General features: G+C 44.5%; 2 protein-coding genes across 4 annotated transcripts in view; one reads left to right on the plus strand and one right to left on the minus strand.

Moving 5' to 3' along the window:
* TTI1 (TELO2 interacting protein 1) overlaps positions 1-14520 on the minus strand; it is a 39362-nt gene extending 24842 nt beyond the window's left edge. The window contains exons 1-3 of one of the 2 annotated variants that reach the window (XM_012189178.4): positions 14465-14520; positions 7824-7884; positions 3093-5435 (exon numbers count right to left, since the gene is read on the minus strand). In XM_012189178.4, coding sequence (XP_012044568.2) covers positions 3093-5394 — 2302 coding nt within the window. In that variant the 5' untranslated portion in view covers positions 5395-5435; positions 7824-7884; positions 14465-14520. The remainder of the gene's footprint in view (positions 1-3092; positions 5436-7823; positions 7885-14464) is intronic. The other variant, XM_004014563.6, reaches the window with a different exon arrangement.
* A 99-nt stretch (positions 14521-14619) lies between these two features.
* The window catches only part of RPRD1B (regulation of nuclear pre-mRNA domain containing 1B), a 58213-nt gene continuing 51413 nt past the window's right edge, over positions 14620-21419 (plus strand). For both annotated transcript variants that reach the window (XM_012189177.5, XM_004014564.5), the window contains exons 1-2: positions 14620-15155; positions 20104-20233. In XM_012189177.5, the coding sequence (XP_012044567.1) occupies positions 15005-15155; positions 20104-20233 (281 nt within the window). In that variant the 5' untranslated portion in view covers positions 14620-15004. The remainder of the gene's footprint in view (positions 15156-20103; positions 20234-21419) is intronic.

Here is a 21419-nt window from a genome sequence, read left to right on the forward strand (position 1 = left end):
GTTCTTCAGAGGCCAAGGTGTGTGGCATGGATGCTTTCTCATTTTTCAGAGACTCAATTTTTTGTTGTTGTTGCCGTTACAAATAATCAGCCAACCAGTAGCTAGTGCTAAGCAGTAATTTAACTGACTGTTCTTGCCTTCACTATGGAACCTTATGGCTTTTTAGTCAGAGTGTGAAACACTGTGCTTATAGTAACTCAGTTTCCTAAAAGGCATACCAGGTTCTTTAAAAACCTTTTGGAAGTTCCCGGAGACCACACTTTCACTCCCATCTTAAGAGAACGTGACCATCAGTTAGAAGAAGAAAAGTCAGCAGGCAGTGCTACTTTGCTTCATGCGGGGCTGATCCGTTTCCCACAGTACTGCTTACCATTCAAAATGCAAGTGTTATCTGGGTTATTTTGAAACTTCTGGAATAGCTATCCCCACTTTGGCAGCTTTTCCTAGGATGTTCTCAAGTCAAGCTTTTGCCATCTTCATTTTCCTTTCTACAATTTAAGGGAAGGGTGCTATAAAGGATCGCTCCTTTAGAAATGATCAAAGACACTGGCAATCTAAGGCAATTCCATTTTCCAGGCCCAAAATGAGATATCTCCTGAGAGAATATATATATATATATATATATATATATATAAATAATTCCATAGACAGAGGGGCCTGGCAGGTTACAGTCCATGAGGTTGCAAAGATTCAGACATGACTGAGTGACTAACACACTTTGGCCTTTCTCGATGGCTAAAGTGGATAAAGAATCCATCAGCAGTGCAGGAAATACTGGAAGAGGGTTCGATCCCTGGGTCCAAAATATCCCCTAGAGGAGGAAATGGTGACCCATTTCAATATTCTTGCCTGAATAATCCTGTGCACAGAGGAGCATGGCGGGCTACAGTCCAAAGGGTCATGAAGAGTTCACAATTGAGCAGGCACAACTATCATAGGTGTGTGTGTGCTGCACAGCATGTGAGATCTTAGTTCTTCAACCAGGATCAAACCTGAGACCCCTGCATTGGATGCATGGAGTCTTAACTGCTGGACTGTCAGGGAAGTCCCGAGGATATTTTTAATAGGCCTTTTCTTAACATATTTTTTTAAACTCAAATTAAGACATAGTAGAGTTCTCCAAAGCACTAAGGGCAGGAGTCTAGGCCCTGGAATATTTGGGCCATGGAAGCCATTCATAATCTAAGATCTATAAGCAGTCAGCAAGTGTTAGCTGCACTTCCACGAGGGCAAGGCCCTGGAACATTTGGGCCCTGGAAGCCATTCACATCTAAGATCTACAAGCAGTCAGCAAGTGTTAGCTGCACTTCCACGAGGGCAGGGACCAGGTTCTCCCTGGTCATTGCTGCTATCCCAGTGACTAGCCTAGGACACAGGCTTCTTCGTGGTTGCAAAATACAACCCCGACTCTTTCCTTTGGTCTACAAGGCCTGTGGGATTCACATTTACCCACCCTTTCAATTTCATCTAGTGTCACTCTCTCCACAGTGACCTCTCTCCCATTCTCCAAAGACCCCAAGCCCTTTCTTCCCTCCAGGCCTTTGCCCCTGCTATTTGCTTGGCCTGCATATTCTTAAAAACCCTAAAAAGGACATGACAGCTCCATGATGAGCCCTTCTCAAACTTCGGGTCATAGCTATAATGTCCTTCTTCCGAGAAGCCCCTCCTGATCACTCTGCTACTGTTCCTGTTACCCTCTCACAGGAGCAGGAAAGCTCCTTGAGTTTATCCGTCCTGTTCACTGCTGTATCCTGATTATTTAGCACAGTGTCTGACATCTAACAGGCACCCTTTATTTAATGAATGAATCACAGAACATTTACATTGTATGTTCATGAATGAACACTGGAAGCGGGATCAGCTACAGGGCAGAAGACTATCCCTGTTCAAGTCATCTTCCTTGAGAAACTTTTCTTATGTGGTCTTGGCTTTGTCAGCTGACAGAATGAGGTCAGCGACCTTTCCACCCTAACTCTTGCCTGGAAGATCCCATGGGTGGAGGAGCTGGAGGCTGCTGTCCATGGGGTCACTAAGAGTTGGACACGACTGAGCGACTTCACTTTCACTCTTCACGTTCATGCATTTGAGAGGGACATGGCAACCCATTCCAGTGTTCTTGCCTGGAGAATCCCAGGGATGGAGGAGCCTGGTGGGCTACCGTCTATGGGGTCGCACAGAGTTGGACACGACTGAAGTGACTTAGCAGCAGCAGCAGCGGTACTGAAATAAATACTGGATATATGTTCTTTGCATAAAAGGAGCTCATGTATATATAGCTCAGTTTTTAGTTTTTTATTTTTTTCATGCAAAGATGGACTATCCAGTGGAGGGATTCTTTTTCTTAGAGTCCAAAACTTTGCCATTTTAGTGGTGGCTAATACCTCCAACAGACACCCAACAAGGTCAAAGGGAAGGAGAGAAATTCAAACCAACTCATACAATTAAAAGGTTAAAGTTTCTAGGCCTGCTCTCACCTGGCAGTCGCTAGCTACATGTGGCTATTTAAATAAAAATAATTCAGTCCCTCAGCTGCACTTGCTGCACGTAGTTAGTGTACTGGACAGAACACATGTAGAACATTTCCACCATCACAGAAAGTTCTGTTGGACAGTACTGTTCCGGATTATCTGCGGACTGAATAATTCATGCTAGTTCTGTTCTCCATTAGCAAAGATACTGCTAACTCTAAATACTGTCAGAAGCAGTCTGGTATATTGAAGAGATCATAAATCCTGACTTTCCTCCTTATTAATTGTGTGACCTCGGCTAAGCAGGAGCTCATTGAGCTTTAGTTCTCCTCTGTAAAATAAAAATAACATTTACACTTATAGTGTGCAGGGTTTATGTCCCTGGGATAGAGCAGGGGCGTTGAGCCTCTTGGGATGAAAGAGACTGTTACAAGCATAAGAACATAAGCAATGGAACCCTAGCATAACATGTGGGACCAGATAAACAACTATACAAATAATGAAACAATGTCCTCCATGGCATAACCACAAATAAACAAACTAACCAAAAAAAAAACCAAGATGCAGTAAATGAGGATACTAGTCCTTCCCTCCCATCAGCATTAAAAAGGGCTCTCGATTTACCTAACGCTGCCATCAGGGCGTGCAGGACACTGACAAAAGTTGCAGCTTTCTTATCATAAAATTGGTCCAAGGTGGTCAAGACATCTTGAACCACGTCTGCCACCAAAGGAAGCAGGCTTGCATCCGAGTTCTGTAGCATGACTTCCAGGACCTTCGGGGTGTGGGGGTGTAGAGAGAGATGACGCAGGTTTAAAGAGATCCCGTTCACCAAATAGTCGGAATTCTCATTGATCAGGTGCTGCAGGGAGTCGTAGCCACAAGCCTGGCAGATGTCCGTCATGGCGCTGATGGCCGCCTGACTGATGAGCAGGGTTTGGTCCCCAGCCTTCTCCAGTACTGGATAGAGGGCTGACATCAAGAGCAAACGGAAGTCCTTCCCTAGTGCATGTGCAAAGTGGCCGATCCCTTCCAACTGGATGCATATCTGCCAGATGTTGCTGTTCATGGAGCAGACCGTGGGACTCGGCTTTGAGAATGCAGGGAAAGAGGTAGGCGGGCAGGTGTGTGCACCAGAAGCGAGGGCCTGAAGGCCTGTCCACCCCACCGTCAGCTCCTCTCCCGTGTCTTCAGCTTCCACACAAGTGACCAAATACCAGTTTTCTTGGCTTGTGTATACTTCAAGTATGGAGGTCACAATCTCCCTCAGCTCCTCCGGGTCGGCTGGAGTGTGTTTTTCATGGAGATTCTCCACCCCCAGCCCAGCAGCTCCCATGACCAGCTCATTCAGGATCATGGCGGCCTGCTTCCGGTACACCACGGACTCGTGGTACAGTTCCATAAAGTGATCCACAAGCAAGTAGAGGTTCCCATAGAAACCAAGCAGCTGACAAACCTGCCTCAAGAGCAGAAAAACCCTCTCGTCGGTGAAGAAGCGGAAATATCTCCTCTGCATCTGAGCCCAGGGCCTCTCGGTTGGAGTCTCTGGAGAAGCGCTCAGACGTTCGGAGTTCCAGCGCCGCTCTTCAACAATTTTGACGTCAGCCACGTCTAACTCCAGGACTTGGATAAGCGCTTTGGAAAGGCGCTGGAGGTGGGCCACAGAGTTGAGGACGAAGTCTACTTTGGGGCCCAAGAGTTTCAGGTACCCGAGTAACAGGGAGAGAGTGGAGAATCGGCCCTGGTCGTCTTGGGAGCTCATCAGGCGGGGAAGGGACGTGGCCAGGGAGTGCAGATTTTCTGACAGGACGTCAGCGAAGGCTCTGCTGCCCACCACCACCTTCTCATCTGCAAAACGCCTCAGGGCTTTATCGCACTGGGCTTGGACATCAGGACTCTCATCATTTACCAGACTCACCAGGGCCTTCAGAAGGGGACCAGCTGACTCGATCAGTGACCGACTACACTTTAACAGAAGGGCCTCGACAAAGTCTATCAGCTCCAGCCTGACCTTCCAGTGTGGGTGGACTGAAATGCACTCTGTTATCTTTTTAATAAGGATGGTCAACTTGTCACCAGTACTTTTTACCCAGCTAGCTTCCCTGTGAACCATCAGCTCTGCTACTCTGCGCTCCACGGCAGGCTTCGCCCGGACCTCTGAGACCCTTCCGAGCTGGTCATCGGCCATAATGAAACTCACTGTCTTGTAAAAGACCTTGAGGGAAGACACGACGATGCTGTGCCCCTGTTTGAAGTCTCCTGTGATGACTCTGGTGAGGGTAGTGGAGAGTCCAGGTAAAAAGGAAGCAAACAAATCCCCCAGCTGCTTCTGCTGGAGGGCATCCAAGGAGCGGGGATGGTCCTGACAGTCACACTGAAAGAGCAGAACCTGCAGACATGTTAAGGCAGCCATTTTAATTTCCTTGGATTTCTCCTGTTCTGCGAGGCCCAACAGCAAAGATACAGCAAATCCTAAGCGAGGCAGAATGGAGGGCTCATAAAAAGTCAGAAGGATGTCCCCATAAGCCGAGTGCATCAACGTGCCGAGGCCCCGGATCACAGCCAGTTTCAGCTCCTCGGACACAGCCGCGGGTTTCTGAGAGCTGGGCGAATACAGGCAGGCAGAGAGCTCCGAGAAGAGCTCCTGGAGGAGCTCTTGTTCCTTGACGCATGTTGAAGAGAGGACAAAGGTGATGCACTCCACCACGCTCTGGATCAAGCGCTCTCTTTTGGGGCCTGGGGTCTTCAGGGTAAATCGCAAAGGGAAGAGGATGTACTGCTGAAGTTCCTGAAGGGCAGAGTCACTCACGGCTTGTAACTGGGCCTGCAGACGCTCCACATTCTCCACCGTCTGCGTCTTGGTGAGCTGAACGCAGACCGGACGCAAGACACCGAAGGCCTCCTCCGGGGTATCAAACACTGCCATTGTGCAACAGCCTTTCTCTCATTGAGGAAACATCCTGCAGGCTGGAGGGAAGGAGACTTTTCAGTACAGAAGGCCACGCTCAGAGCAAATACAAAGTGAACTCACACTCATAACAGACGTTCAGCAGGGGCCTACGTGCCAGTCACTGCACGAGGTGCTGGGGGAGCAACAGGATGGAAAAGAGCCAGTGCCTGGTCTTCAGGAGCTCCCAGTCCAGTGAGGGAAGCAGATATATATAGTGACAACACGGTCTATGAAGAATTAGGAGAGACCGGTGCTTACTGTCCGACATGAGCCTGGAAGGCCTACATGTCTTACACTCAGACAGACAGCCTGGGTTTCACAGGAGGAAAACGCTGAGGCAAGACTCAAGGGAGGAGTGAACAGAAACCTCAGTGAATTTCAACATATGCAGAGGCCCATGAAACACTACCCAAAATAAGATACAGAATTATTTCCAGCACACTGAACGGCTCCCTCATTCCCTTTTGCAATCAATTCCCACTTCCCCTACCCGCTGGTTACTTACCCAGAGGTAACCATTACTCTGACTTCTACCAGCATGGACTAGCTATGCCTGTTCTTATCATAGACAGGTTCTAAGCAGAGGGTGATTGGATCAACTTTACTCACTGAAAAAGACTCCCTGGCAGCTAGTAATACAGGAGAAGACTCAGAACTGGGTGGGACTGAAAGCGACACAAAATGAAAGGGAGCGGCCGGAGAGATGGGAAAACCAGGAGCCCACACGATCACAGAGACCACGGCAGAAGAGAGGTTGGGGCAGGATGGAGAGGTGGACGGCAGGCAGGCAGGGAAAGGAGACAGGTTTATAGGTAATCAAAGGAGCTCAGAAACTTTACGCAAGAGAAGCTCTTTTTCTCTACGAGGGGAAATGCAAAGTCATGGGCTGACAGTGAACAAGAAGGAGGGGAAACAGAGGGCTTGAGGAGAGAAATAAAAGTCTCCAATATTCCCTCTGGGGAAAGCAAAGCACGCTGGGAAGACATAAAAGTCTGGTCCCAGGGTACTGAGGATTGACCTGAAGCTGGAGACCATAAATACATGTGGCTGTAAAAGGCAGGCACTGGATGGAGGCTTAGAGATCACCTGGCCTGGTGGTGTGTCTCTCTCTCTCTATTTGCTGGGGGCTTCTGAACAGATGATGACAAGAAAGTGTCTGCTGGCCCTTCCCTGGCGGTCTAGTGGCTAAGACTCCATGCTCCTAATGCAGGGGACCCAGGATCGATCCCCGGTCAGGGAATTAGATTCCGCATGCTGCAAATAAAAATCCTGCATGCCATAACTAAGACCCAAGGCAGCCAAACAAATAATTTTTTATCTTTTAATAAAAGTGTCTGTTGCTTCTCCCTGCCCCAATACAGCTGGCAGGCAAGTGGTGCCTGGTAGGTGTGGGCAAAACCTGCTCAGCCCAGAGAGAGATAGCTGGTCCTGGATTTCTCCCCTGGGGTCAGGAGGGGGCTCTGGGGCAACGATTAGGTTCTCATATCCCGTATAGAGTTTGGTCCCCAGAGTTCTACGAGAGGAAGGGCACCGGTGGTCTGTGAGGTTCCTAGTCTCTGTGACCTCCAAGAAGCCAGCGAAGGGAAGAAGCTCAAATCTTCTCTTATTCAGGCTAGCAAAATGCCAGGTATGGATGCCAGAAAGCTAAGTCAAAGACTACCGATGCTCCATCAGCACCAGCTCACACACCGATGATCTGGAGGTACTAGTAACTGTAACAACAGAATGAAAGAAGTAACCACTTAATGGGACACAGACGTCAGGAGTAGGAAAGGCAGACAGAGCAGCCCTGAGGTGGTGAACCTTAGAGTAACAGAACAACTAAAGGAGATACAAGGTTTCTCGGTGGCTCAGCAGTAAGCAATCCGCTTGCAAATGTAGAAAACACAGGTTCAATCCCCCAGTTGGGAAGACCCACTGAAGAAGAAAAATGGCAACCCACTCCAGTATTGTTGGTTGGGAAATCCCATGGACAGAGGAGCCTGGTGGGCTACAGTCCATGGGGTCACAAAGAGTCAGACAGGACTTAGCGTGACCCAAACAACAACAAAAGGAGATAGATAAAAATCTGAAAAACAGTAATAAGGAAATTCAACTACAAGACAAAAAGATATCTCTTAGAATTTTAAAAACATGTCTTTCCATACCAAAAACACTCGACTGATTAAAAAAAACTTTTTAAAGACAGTTAATTGCTGCGATCCTATTAGTGGTTGGCAAGATCAAGTAGAGCTATCTTAAAACTGAGCATAAAAACAGAGACAAAAAACGTGAGGCTTGGAGGACAGATCTGGGAGAACCCACATATAAATAGCTGGGAATTCTAGAAGGAGAAAAAAGAACAGATGGAAGAGCTAAGACAAATAAACAACTGAAACACTTCCCTGAGCTGCACAAGGATTTACCTGGAGATTGAAAAGACTGGAGGATACACGTCTAGTCACATTCTGGTAAAATTCCTGTACACTGAAAAATAAAAGCGGGGGGAGATCACATATGCCTTCAGGAAGAAACAACATATAACTTAGAAAAAGACCAGCTTTGGACTTCTCATTTGCAGTAGAAGACAGTGGAATAGCATCTACTGACTGCGAATAAAGGATTGTGGCCCCCAAACCCTACTTACAGTAAAGAGATGCAGCCGTCAGGGTCAAAGAGCCACAGACAAGGATTCAGAGAGAGTAGCTCTGCACGTCCTACCACAGGACTCCATTCAAATAAGTGACTCAAAACAGACTTAAAATGGGAAGATGAATGAAGAAGGAAACACTGCTTAGTAACTTTTTTATCTTTTAGCATGGAAAACTTCCTTCAAATAGAACAGTTTAAATGGAAGCTCAGCATGTAAAACTGATAAAAGCAGTGTCTGGTTAAAGCTGGGTGGAAGGCCTGGGGTTCTGCATTTCTCTTATTCATCTCAGGAGTTTCAGGAAGATAACCTGGGGGTCCCAGGATCTACGTTCTCAGATTACATGACAAAAACTGTAACAAAGCTAGTGAAGTGAGACCACGGCCTGTCCCAAACTGAACTCATCTGCTCTTTCTGCTGTATTCCCTTCGTGATTTATGGTCCTCGCCTGGGCTAGACACCTTAGACTCTCTGCACTCTTTCACTTCCCTTTAAAAAAAGAAAAGCATTATTTTTGGCTGTGCTGGGTCTTCGCTGCTGCCCAAGCTTTTCTAACGTTGCGGCGAGCAGGGGCTACTCCCCATTGTGGTGGCCGGGCTTCTCACTGCAGGGGCTTCTCCTGTTGTGCAGCACAGGCTTCGGTGGGTGCGGCTCCCAGGTCCGAGAATTCGCAGGCTTCAGGAGTTGCGGTGGGTGAGCTCAGTAGTTGCAGCTCCCGGGCTCTAGAGCACAGGCTCAGTAGTTGTGGTGCACAGGCTTAGCTGCTCTGTGGCATGTGGGACTCTTCTGGACCAGGGACTGAACCTGCGTCTCCTGCTTTGGCAGGTGGATTCTTTACCACAGACCCACTGAGGAAGCCCCTCACCTCTCTTAATTCCACTCTTCCCTTAAGCTTCATCAGTTCTACTCCTTCAAACCTATTGATGCTTATAATCATCTATTTAATATTGGACTGATCACAATGGTTTTTCTTTGGCAACCCTTGCCTTGTGTGTATGTCCTTCTTGAACCCACGTTTCATACTAACATGTAAGTAATTTTTTAAAACAAAAACCTGGATCACTCTTTTCCATGGTTAAAATTTGTCACCTGTTCTTTGTAGCCTGCCTAAAGTACAAATGCCTTTGTACCCATAGCGTACAGGGCTCTGCACCATCAGGCCCATGCTCATCAACTTCATTTCTCGCTGCTTCACCCCTTGAAATGGAAACTGCACCATGTGAAATGATACAACTTGCAATTCCCTAAACAGGTGGTGCTGTCATATTCGCCTTTCTCCTAGCACTGTATACACTGCTATTACAGGATTCAGCATGCTGAATTATTTTGTTTGTGCCTGTTTTACCTACTTTAGACTAGGCAACCATACACCTAGAAGCTGCAAGAGCATCTGGCATGTGACAAAGCACTCAAAAACATCTGTACAGATTTTCCTTTCAAATAGCTCCAGCAGAGGGTAGCAGGCCAGGACACCCAGTGACAACTAGAGAAACCCAGAGGAATTTCAAAAACCGTTTCTTAAAGCATCAAATAGATGCAGAAGCAACAAAGACCAGATGGACTAAGACTCCAGTGAAGGATGAAAGTCACAGTGAGTCAACAATCAACAGCTGGTTTGTTTGCTTTCCTTTGGTCTATTTGCTGATTTTGGACATGGCTCAAGCTTATGATGAGGCCCAGGCCAAGGGCTGTCACTGATGAAAAAGCAACGATGATGCTTTTAATGTGGTCATATAGGATTGGGGTTCTATAAGCAAAACCATAGTCTTCAGGAATCTCAAAATACATGAATTCTGAGAGGAGGCTGCTGCTGGGGGACAAATAGCTGAGAAATGGCTAGCAAAATGAAAGAGATTAACCCACAGATTCAAGAAGCTCAGCAAACTCCAAGCTGATAATACAAAGAGAAACACAGAGACACATCATACAGCCAAAAAGCCAGAAATAAAGAGAAAAATCTTAATATAGCAGAAGTGATAGATAACTTCTCTAAAGAAATGATGAAATCCACAAAATAGAATGACGCCTCTAAAGTGATGAAAGAAAGTAACTGCTAACCTTGAATTTTACACTCTACAAAATATCTTTCAAAATTGAAGGTAAAATGCAAGACAATAATGCACAAAAGGTGCATGGGTGGTGTAAAAGGAGATAAGGATATTAAGAGACTAGTACCAGTAAGTGGTTAAAAAAAGAAAAAAAAACTGTATTAGCTAACATGTCAAGAATACATGTTGAAATCTGTAGGGTAAATTCCAAAAGAACTGTAAAAGAATATGTTCCTAACAAGTTCAGAGAGCAGTAAAAATGGGATAATAAATTCATTGCCGTTCAGTTGCTCAGTTGCATCCAATTCTTTGCGACCCCATGGACTCCAGCATGCCAGGCTTCCCTGTCCACCATCTCCTGGAGTTTGCTCAAACTCATGTCCATTGAATCGATGATGCCATCCAACCATCTCATCCTCTGTTGTCCCCTTCTCCTCCTGCCCTCAATCTTTCCTAGCATCACAGTCTTTTCCAATGAGTCAGCTCTTCGCATCAGCTGGCTAAAGTATTGGAGCTTCAGCATCAGTCCTTCTGATGAATATTCAGGGTTGATTTCCTTTAGGATTGACTGGTTTGATCTCCTTGACGTCCAAGGGACTCTCAAGAGTCTTCTCTAGCACCACAATTTGAAAGCATCAATTCTAGGGGCTCAGCCTTCTTTATGGTCCAACTCTCACAACCATACATGACCACTGGAAAGACCATAGCCTTGATCCATGGAGCCTTGTTCCATGTCTGGTTCTACAGGGAGGGAACACAGCCTCACCCATTAGCAGAAATCTGGATTAAAGATTTACTGAGCAAGGTCCTGCCCACCAGAGCAAGACCTAGCTTCCCCTACAGCTAGTCCCTCCCATCAGAAGCTTGCACAAGCCTCTTATCCTTATCCATCAGAGGGCAGAATGAAAATCACAATCACAGAAAACTAACCGAAATGATCACAGGGATCAAAGCCTTGTATAACTCAATGAAACTATGAACCATGCCATGCAGGGCCATCGAAGACAGATGGGTCATGGTGGAGGGTTCTGACAAAATGTGGTCCACTGGAGAAGGGAATGGCAAACCACTTCAGCATTCTTGCCTTGAGAACCCCATGAATAGCATGAAAAGGGATAATAAATATTTTTTATTAATCCAAAGGAAGGTGAAAAGTGAGAAAAAATGGAAGCAAAACCAGTAAGTCAAACAGAAGACAAGATGGTAGACAGAAGCCCAAAAGAAACACTGATTACATTAACTCTGAATTTCTCTACAGTGGCTCTATTGACATTTTTGAGCTGGATAATTTATTGGTAGAGAACTGCTCTGTGCATTGTCAGATGTTGAGCAGCATCTCTGGCCCCATCCCCAACATGCCAGGAACGCTCCCCTAAGAGTACCAACCAAAAAATGTCTCCAGATAGTGCCAAATGTCCTGCGGAGGGAAAAAATCACTCTGGCTGAGAACCACTGGTAGAGTCAACATAATTCCAACCAAAACACTGTAGCACTTTTGTAGAAAGTTACAAGATTATTCTAAAATTGATATGGGAATACAAACCACCTATAATAGACAAGATAATCTTGAAGAAGAGGAATTAAATTGGTAAATTACACTACCTGATTTCAAGATTTACTGTAAAGATATGATAATTAAAGGCAGTGTGCTATTGGCAAAAAGAAAGACAAATAAATTAATGGAACAGAATAGAGTCCAGAAATAACCCCCACACAAAGAGACTTAACCCCTTCAACAGAGACTCTGCATGTAGAAGGTGACACTGAAATAAACTGGCAAATAATAGGTCTTGATTACATCTCATACTAGATTTAAATGTGAAATGTCAAATAATAAATCTCTCTAAAGAAAAAGGAAATCTTTGTAATGTTGGAGTAGCCAAAGATTTCTTAAACAGGACACAGAAAAGAGCTAACCACAGAAAAAAATGGATAAATTGGATGATGTTAAAATTAAGAACTTTTGTTCACCAAAAGATACCATTAAGAGGGTGAAAACAACCCATAAAGTGAGGAAAGATACCTGATATGTCTGATAACACATCCATATTTATAATAAAGATTTTCTATAAATCATTAAGGAAAAGACAACCCAGCAGAAACATGGAAAAGGACTTGCACAAGCATACCACAATAGAGGATATCTAGATGGCCAATAAACAGATGAAAAGACATTAACAGATATTAACATCATTAGTATGGAAAATGCAATATAAAACCACAACAAAACACCATTACACAACAACTAGAAGGGCTAAACTGAAAAAAGGGGGAGAAAAAAGCAAATACTAGGTGTTGGCAAGGATATGAAGCAACTAGAACTCTCATTCAGTGCTGGTAAAGGTTAAAGCATCTGCCTCCAATGCCGGAGACCCAGGTTCGATCCCTGGGTCGGGAAGATCTCCTGGAGAAGAAAATGGTAACCCACTCCAGTATTCTTGCCTGGAGAATCCCATGGACGGAGAAGGCTGGTAGGCTACAGTCCATGGGGTCGCAAAGAGTTGGACACGACGGAGCGACTTCACCTTTAGAGTATAACTGGTACTACTACTTTGGAAAATACTTAGGCAGTATCTATTATTCTTAAGATAAACAAGCATACACACTATGATCTAGTAAGCGCATTCTTTGATAAATATACCCAACAGAAATGCATACAATAGATGTGTTCTGGAATACACTATCCACAATTGCCTCCACATTAAAAACTACTGCACATCTACAGTAGAATGCATAAATAGCAGTATATTCTCCCAATGGGATACTGTACAGATGAAGATTTGCCACAATTGAGAGTCTTCAAAGAATGGCTTATGGGTTCAGAAGTACATAAACCAGCTTTTGTAAGGAAGAGAGTATAACAAATGGCTACTTTGGCATGACTATAAAAGGTACTCATATATAACACCTTTATGGGATGGCCATGAAATCACACCTGTGTGACAATATGTCAATTACAGAAGAAACTGTTTAGAGATTTAGAAGCTTAGGTGTCCTAGATTCTATTCCTATAAAATGCAACCCTGATTATTTAAAGTGGTACTGCAAAGTTTGATGTTTATATAACTTATAGCAAGAGGCATTCTGGCCCAGAAAGCGATACTGGGATGAGGCACTCAGAACAACCTGATTCTCTGGGTGAGCAGAGAAGACAAGCCAGAGTTCAACTGTGGCAGAGACTGACTGAATAAACCAGTTTTTGACTCTCATCTTTTCCAAGTTCAGTGGAGCCCTACTGGGTTGTGGAAAGCAGTCCTTGGGGAGGTGTTGGAACAGAACTGCAATCAGTGTTTGAGTGAACCCATTTCCCTGGCAACCTCTCCCCTCCTCCCTGTCTCTTTCTGCTTTGTCACAGGCATGGGCGATATAAGACCTCTGTGCCATGGTGTACAGGTGCGGAAGACAAATGAGACACTCTGTATAGGATAAGGTGCTATACTTTTGTTGTTGTTGTTTAGTCGCTAAGTCGTGTCCCATTCTTTTGTGACCCCATGGACTGTAGCCCACCAGGCTCCTCTGTCCATAGGATTTCCCAGGCAAGAATACAGCAGTGGGTTGCCATTTGCTTCTCCAGGGCATCTTCCAGACCAAAGGATCCAACCCGAGTCTCTTGCCTTGGCAGGCAGATTCTTCACCACTGAGTTACCAGGGAACCATCCCTCCCCCAGAGTACGGAGTATTTCTGTTTCTGAAAACACAGTGTCAAATAGTGTTTCTTAAAGGTTAACGAACCCACTTACTTTCCTATCCACCCACAAAGTTAACATATGGTACTTAAATTAGAGCAACAGTCAAATGGACCCTCCTAGAGGGCAGCCTTTAATTCCCCGAAGAGCAGGAAGATCCCCTGGAGTAGGAAACGGCAAACCCACTCCATCCAGTATTCTTGCTTGGAAAATCCCACGGATAGAGGAGCCTGGCACGGCAGTCCATGGGGTTGCAAAGGGTCAAATACTAGTGAGCACGCACGCAGGCACGCACAACAACCAAGAGCACAAAGGTGTGTTTTACAGCGGTGCCGTCACAAACTGAACATCGGAACTGGCCACTAACGGTGGTTCTGGAGGTGGAGTGGGAACCCACCACGTGGGGAGGGGGGCGTCACCTCTGGAGAAAGATGAGCAAAAGCCAAGATGTGGAGACAGAAAAAGTGCACGTGCGTGGCTCGGCGGAACCAAAAAAAAAAAGCTTTTTGTGGTGGGAGGTCAGAAAGCAGGAGGAAGAGTGTGGCTGCGGCCTGCCAGGTGAGGGAGAAAGGCCCCGTTCCATTCCCAGGCTATGATCTCTCAACCTCATCGTCTCTCTGGGGTTCCCCTCTAAGGGCTCGCGGTTGCTGGGCTCCCTCCTGCTCGCGCCACTCTTCCCTTACCTCGTCATCCAGCCTTTCCCTCACTCTCCCGCCTCCTCCGCCGCGCCGGAAGTGACGCCTAATTCGCGCACCGCCCAGCGCCAGAAAGGTTCTGTGGGAGCGGGAGAAAGGGTTCCGATGAGACTCACTGCGCCGGCGTGCAGGCGCGAGCGGTCAAAGCGCCTTCCGGAGGCCGTCGAGTTGCGCTCTTTTCCCGGTCTGCCGTTCTCGGAGTACTCAAGAGCGAGATTCAAAGAGGCCTTCAACACTAGAGTGTTTTCTACACTCTGACTCACCCCACGTCGGTGCCCCACCACTTCTGCGCTTGCCCTTTGACCCTGCGCCCGCGGCGGGGTGAGAGGTCGGTGGCCATCTTGTGGCGGCTGTGCGGGTGGCTGTTACTGCGGAGACCCATCCCCTCCCCCGCCGGGCCCCCCGGCCGTCTGTCAGTCCGTAAAGAGTCCCGCAGCGGGTGGAGTGAGGCCCCGGCCTCGTGCCGTCACTCTTGCCGCCGCACTGGGCGGCCTAGGCCGCTCCCTGCCAGGCCTCGCCGCCGCCACCATGTCCTCCTTCTCCGAGTCGGCGCTGGAGAAGAAGCTCTCAGAGCTGAGCAACTCTCAGCAGAGCGTGCAGACCCTCTCCCTGTGGCTCATCCACCACCGCAAGCACGCGGGACCCATCGTCTCGGTGTGGCATCGCGAGCTCCGCAAAGGTAAACATCCTCTCCGTCCCCCTCCGGTCCTCCCCCGGGTAGCCCTCGTCCGCACCCACTCCCGCGGCTCCTGTAGCTTCTTTGCTGAGCCTTGGCTTTCCAGGCCCGGACCTGTGATCGATTGCGCTTGCTGAGGTTGGAGACAGTGTTATCCTCATTTCTCGGAGAAGGAAACCGAGGCCTCGGAAGGTTTAAGGTGCTTAAGTCCCACCGACCCGGGCTCAGGATTCTCAGTTCATCCAGTCGTTTTCCCCCTCTGGCTTCTTCTGACACTTGTGACTATTATTCTCTCGGCCCCGTTGAGCGCCAGGTGGAGGGTACAGAGCCTGTTGTGTGCCAGGCACTGACTAGGGATTTGAAGCAAGATTGCCCAGATCGAGCCCTGGCTCAGCCACTTTTACTAGCTGAGTGATATCTGGCAGTTTTCTTCTAAGCCTCTGTTTTCTCATCTGTCAAACGAAAATGAAGACAGTTGGCCCTTACAGAGGCTTTATTCTGTGCCAGTTAGTGTCCTAGGACCTTTCATACATCCTTGCACTTAATGCTCAGCACTGTCCTGGGGAATGGATATAGTCACTGCCATTACAGAGAAGTTAAGAGGCCACTCCACCTAGACCTAGCCTCTCAGGCTCCTCTTCTCATGCAGCTCTCCTTGGTTCTAGATCCTGCTCAGGATCTGGCCGCCATTGATTGAGCTCAGCCTGTCATGTGCCAGGTACTGGGTTGGGTGCTTGAAAGCCAACTGCCTGGAATCTAAGCCCGACTTTGTCATTTACTGAGCTCCGGCAGCTTAACTTCTCTGTATCTCAGTTTCCTGATCTGTAAAATGAAGATGATGATAAGTGATACTTACAGTGCGTTTGTTCTGTGCCAAGTGCAGTACTGATCTCTTTACACACATGTCATTTTTTTTAAAATTCTCAGAGTTCTATGAAGTAGGAACTTGGCAGGTGAGAAAAAAGGAGGCTCAAAGGTTGTGTGGTGAAGAGTAATCAGCCTAATCCTCATGAATGTCTAGCATGGTGTCTGGCACAGTGTAGGCACTGGATAGATACGGTGAGGGGGATACTGGTGACTCCATGTGTGACATGGTGTTTGCCACAGTTGCTTTCGGGGGAGGAAAGAGGGGCACCTACATAGCTGTCGCAGGCACCGGTGAGTTTCAGAGCAGAAAGCCAAGGAAATGAAGTGTAGCGCTGTTTTGGACAGCCTGTGTGTGTAGACCTTTTATAGCATAGGCGGTAACTTTACCTATGTCCTCTGCTCTCTGTGAGCTCAGGATGTCACCCTGTTATGCAGATGAGAGAACCTGTGAGCCTGGGATAACATCAGATTGGCAGACACCCAAATCCAGGATTCTTTTGGGAGACCCAATTCTAGTCCTCTGGCAGAGACAACCCCCCCGGCCAAATATCATGTGCTGTACCGAGATGTGAGGGGGCGGTCCACCTCAGCCTTCTAGATAGTTGGAGAATAGAGCCTGGGTCTCCCAGAACCTCATTCATGTACCCCACTGTGCCACTCAGATCATCTGAGACGTGGGGAGAAAATTTGAATTGCCTCTATAGGATCCTTTCTAGTAGGATCTCAGAAGCATGTCAAAATCCATCTCAAATGTCACTTCTTTTGTGATGCCATCTTGATTCCCCACCTCACCATATTTGAGTTACTGAGAGTAACAATTTAGAGTTCTTTTGTTTATGAAGCTAAATGGCAATCCACTCCAGGACTGTTGCATGGAAAATCCCATGGACAGAGGAGCCTGGTAGGCTACAGTCCATGGGGTTGCAAAGAGTCAGACACAACTAAGTGACTTCCCTTTAAACCCTAATCTCGTATAATGGAACCTTATGTTGTAAGTAGGTCAGCATTATTATCCCTGTTTTATAGATGAAAAGATAAAGATATGAAGAGATTAAATGCTTTGTCAAGAGTTATCCAGTTGGGACATGAGCTTTCTGTGATGAAAGAAATGTTTTACATTTGCTGTCCAATAAGGTAGCCTCTTGCCTTGAGCACTCAAAATGTGTGACTAAGGAAGTTTCAAATAAATACAATGGAAAATTCAGTTCCTGAGTTTTGTTAGGTACAGTGCAAATATTCATAGCTGCATGTGGCTGGTGGCTACCATATTGGACATTATAGAACTGGAGGCTGGTCTTCCAAGCCTCATGATACAGTTTTCTAATACCCAAGCTTCCTTCATGAATTGAAAATGCCTCCACACTAAAGTGGAAAGGGATTTTGTGCCCTAACATTCAAATTGACTAGCCCTTTAGGTTCTAGCCCACCCTGAGTCTTTAAAAGTGGGCATTTCTGTCTGTAGTCATTTCTTTAAGACACTCACAGATTGTCTTTTTGCCTCCAAATATTTATGAGACTTTAAACTTTTTCCTTTTCCTGCTTGAATACTATTTCTATTCCTGCTGTTATTTTCTTCCCATTTCCGAGGAATAATTCTTAATTTATCCCTTTGGACTCTGTTCTAGGTAGAACGGCTCCCTTTATTTTTGAAACAATTTGGTGTAAGATACTCTGTGTTGTTGTTATTTAGTTGCAAAGTTGTGTTCTGCTCTTTTGCAACCGCTTGGACTGTATGTAGCCTGCCAGGCTCTTCTGCCCATGGGATTTCCCAGGCAGGAATACTGGAGTGCTTGGCCATTTCCTTCTCCAGGGAAAATGCTCTTAGATGAACATTTTTCAGTATTGTTTTGTACCTTAGCCTGAATGCAGGTAAATAAACCTTTTTTTTTTTTTTAAAGTAGTTTCCCTAGATGTCAGAACTAGCCAAAGTGAAAGTGAAAAATTTTGGACAGCCAGTTACTTAAACTTTGCTCAATAACTGTTTCAACCAATTTGGAATGGGCTTCTGTAGGGAGTGAAAGAATCTGTACTGACATATTGGAAAGACAGTTGAACAAGTGAGTTATCACCCAGGGCTGGAGTAGATGGGATGTGTGTGTTTTTGTATGTATGTGTGTTCTGTGTATTATGACTGTATTTTCAAGTATTCTAGGGTTTTGTAGGTTTTTTTTTTCTGTTATTTTGTTTGTTTCGGCTCTGGCTTGTGGGATCTTAGTTCCCACAAGAACTAAGGTGTAGAACCCCGAGTAGAACCAGGCCCTAGGCAGTGAGCGCTCAGTCCTAACCACTGGACCACCAGGGAATTCCGTCTAAGGCTTTGATATATTGCCTTTGCACACATGGTGCTACTGTTGACTGTTCGGGACATTGAATGTGGGGGGATGAAGTTTTATCCTAAACAAATTTCCATTGCTAAATTTGAGGGTAGTGAGAATTAGTTGGCATCATAGATGGTGAAAACCTTGGCTCTGTATCTTCTTAGCTATCATATTTATAATAGTACACAATGTATCAGGTCTTGAATGGCCTAATAGACATTTTACAATATGGATTCTGGGCTTTTAAAAAAAAATAAATAAATAAAGTATATCGTATTTGTAAATCTTCACTTAGTCCGATTTGCTTTGTAGAAGTTCTGTTTTACTTCTGAATCTTCAACTTTCATGGTGTTGTTAACGTAATAGTTTAATTTGCTGCAATATCCTAGAACAAGGTTTACTTAAAAAAAAAAAAAAGCGCTTTTTGCTGTAATCATACCTTTGTAGCAACAGTGGCATATTGAAACTATTGATGCTTATGTTCTGCTTTTGAATAATCATTAGAAGAATTAAAGATAGCTCCAGGTTTTCAATATTTTCATCAGTTGGCTGTCTAAACTAGGTTATTACCAGAAGGTTAATACAGTTCAGTGTATCCATGTTTAATTTTATGAGCACTTTAAGTCATCAGTTTAAACTATAACATGCCTTAAAAATCTTGTTTTTACCTGAGTTATTCTCCTGTACTACATTTTAAAATGTCAGATCTTATGCCTGCTGTGTCAGAATTTATGCATGGTGTGTGCATTTCAAAAGAAACAGAAATGGTTTCTCAGAGCAAGGAATAAGGACTAGTAATTCAGTGTGTAAAGTTTGACAAAGGGCTTGCTTGAGTTTTTCGGGCACTTTGATGTTGAAGAAAACTTTGTTTTGAACTGATTGTGTTACTATTTATTTCTTACAAAGGAAAACTGGGACCAAAAATGATATTGATGTAACTCCACGGTTGAAAAGTTATGTGCAGAGAAGCCGGGAAATTCAGTATGTTCCCCTAAGCGACTGTAACTCAGATATATTGCATGAGGTTTTTATGGTTTAATATATGATGCCATGTAGAATAATAGAGAATGCTGTATTTAGTATGTATAAGAGAGAAGAATTTTTGTGGGAGCCATGATTTTGCATATCCAGATTTCAGACGTGTTTAAATTTTCACTGATTATGTAGCATTAACATGTATTTTTATTTGAGATGAATATCCACGGGTACATCTAGAGATTCCTCTGGATTGTAGAGTTGGTATCATTGACTGATTATGGTTATTAAACTGTTGAAAAAGAAATTCTTGGTCCAGGAGCATAAATTACAAGAATCTATTTTAAAATTGAAACCTAACTGAGTTTTTCATTCTGTGGTATTTGATAATTAACAGTGAGTTAGAAATGTTCATCTTTGCAACAGAATAAATGAAAATCTTGCTTTTGTCTTCTGGAGAATATTAACTGCTTATCCTTTAGGAATCTTCTTTGGATTATCTTCATTTTTATTGCCAATTAATTATATTGATTAAAATAACACAGAAATTAAGATGGCTTTTCTTGTTTCCTGTTTTTTTTTCAAAATTGTATTCTCAGTCTATTTTACTAGACATACCTCCAGGAGTTCCTTAAATTGTGGGGTTTTTTGGTTTGTTTTCAAACATAGCAGTCTAGACCTCAAGTGGATAATGTTTGTGTTAGTATTCTTTAGGAGTAGCGTAAGGCGAAAGAATCGTGGATTGAGAATTTCCTTGGTGTAAGCTAAATTATCTTTTCTTTTTTTTCCAGCCAAATCAAATAGAAAGCTTACTTTTCTATACTTAGCCAACGATGTCATTCAGAACAGTAAAAGGAAAGGACCTGAATTCACGAGGGAATTTGAATCTGTCCTTGTGGATGCTTTTTCTCACGTTGCCAGGTATGTTTTATTTTTAAATGCATTACTTTTCCCTTTTGTTCTTTTTCTGTGATAGCCTTTGTAACTCACCAACTTCATACTTAAAAGAGATGTGCTTTATAGAGAGTGTGGTTTTATATTTTGCCTGGGCCCTTGAGAACTGTCTCAGACATGTAAATATTTTGTTGTATTGAAGGGATTCAGTCTAACACTTGAAGCACATCTTTTCTCCTAGATGTAGATGTACTCACTATTGAATTTATTCCTAGAATATGGTATTTTCCTTGGTTTGGCTGAGTTACCTCATTAGCTTATGGTCAAAAAACAAAGCTAAATTGTACAAGGGAACTTTCCAGTAACAAAACCATGCTATTTAGCAAGAAATTAGTTGCTTGTGCCTTTGTTTTTATTTGCTTCCTTCTGGGTGTCTGGACGTCTAACTCACTAAAAATAGTGTCATTATTGTAACTGCAAAGATAGTAATTATTAGTGTTAAAAGTTTCTCTGGCTCTATCATATTGAGACTCTGCCACTGTTGTGTTTTGTGACAGAGGACGGGAGCGTAGGGCATACATATAGCTGAGATCATGGAAATTATACATTTCATTAAAAATTTTACAAATCCTTTTTATTCATTTAAAAGCAAACTGCTTTTGACACTTAGCTGCCAGAAGAAGCAAAGAAAAATTACTTTTCACTAGAATGTTACTAAGTAAACATATGAAAGTAAACATCTTTGCCAAAGGAAACTGGCAGTGAGGAGACTAGTGGGTTAAACAAAAACTATTCTAGGGTCTAGAGCATAAGTGAAAGACCTTAAGTGTGGAAATAAGTCTGGCATTCCATGAAAGATTTGGAAAGTTTGAAAGAATGAAATGAGAAGTTCAGAACATTTTTAAGAGATGGCATCTAGCTTTATAGAGATGGAAACAAAATATTTGTTTGTCAAGTGACTTTTTTTGTGAACATGGCTACTTGAAAACCAGAATGTGTTAGGAACTTGAAAACATATGGAATCCTCATAACAGTGAATAAACTTAGAACAGACGACTAGAATAGCCGTCTGAAATTGGAGAGAGGCAATTTCTTTGTTTGAGGAGATTTAGTTCACAGTTTCTTAGATGTCGGCTGTAGCTCTGCCTCCAACACTGTCTGAGTGGCCTTGGATATGTTACTTAGCTTTTTGAACCCAAGTTTCATAATTGAT

The sequence above is a fragment of the Ovis aries genome, chromosome 13 (assembly GCF_016772045.2).
Source record: "Ovis aries strain OAR_USU_Benz2616 breed Rambouillet chromosome 13, ARS-UI_Ramb_v3.0, whole genome shotgun sequence".
Classification (NCBI taxonomy): Eukaryota; Metazoa; Chordata; class Mammalia; order Artiodactyla; family Bovidae; genus Ovis; species Ovis aries.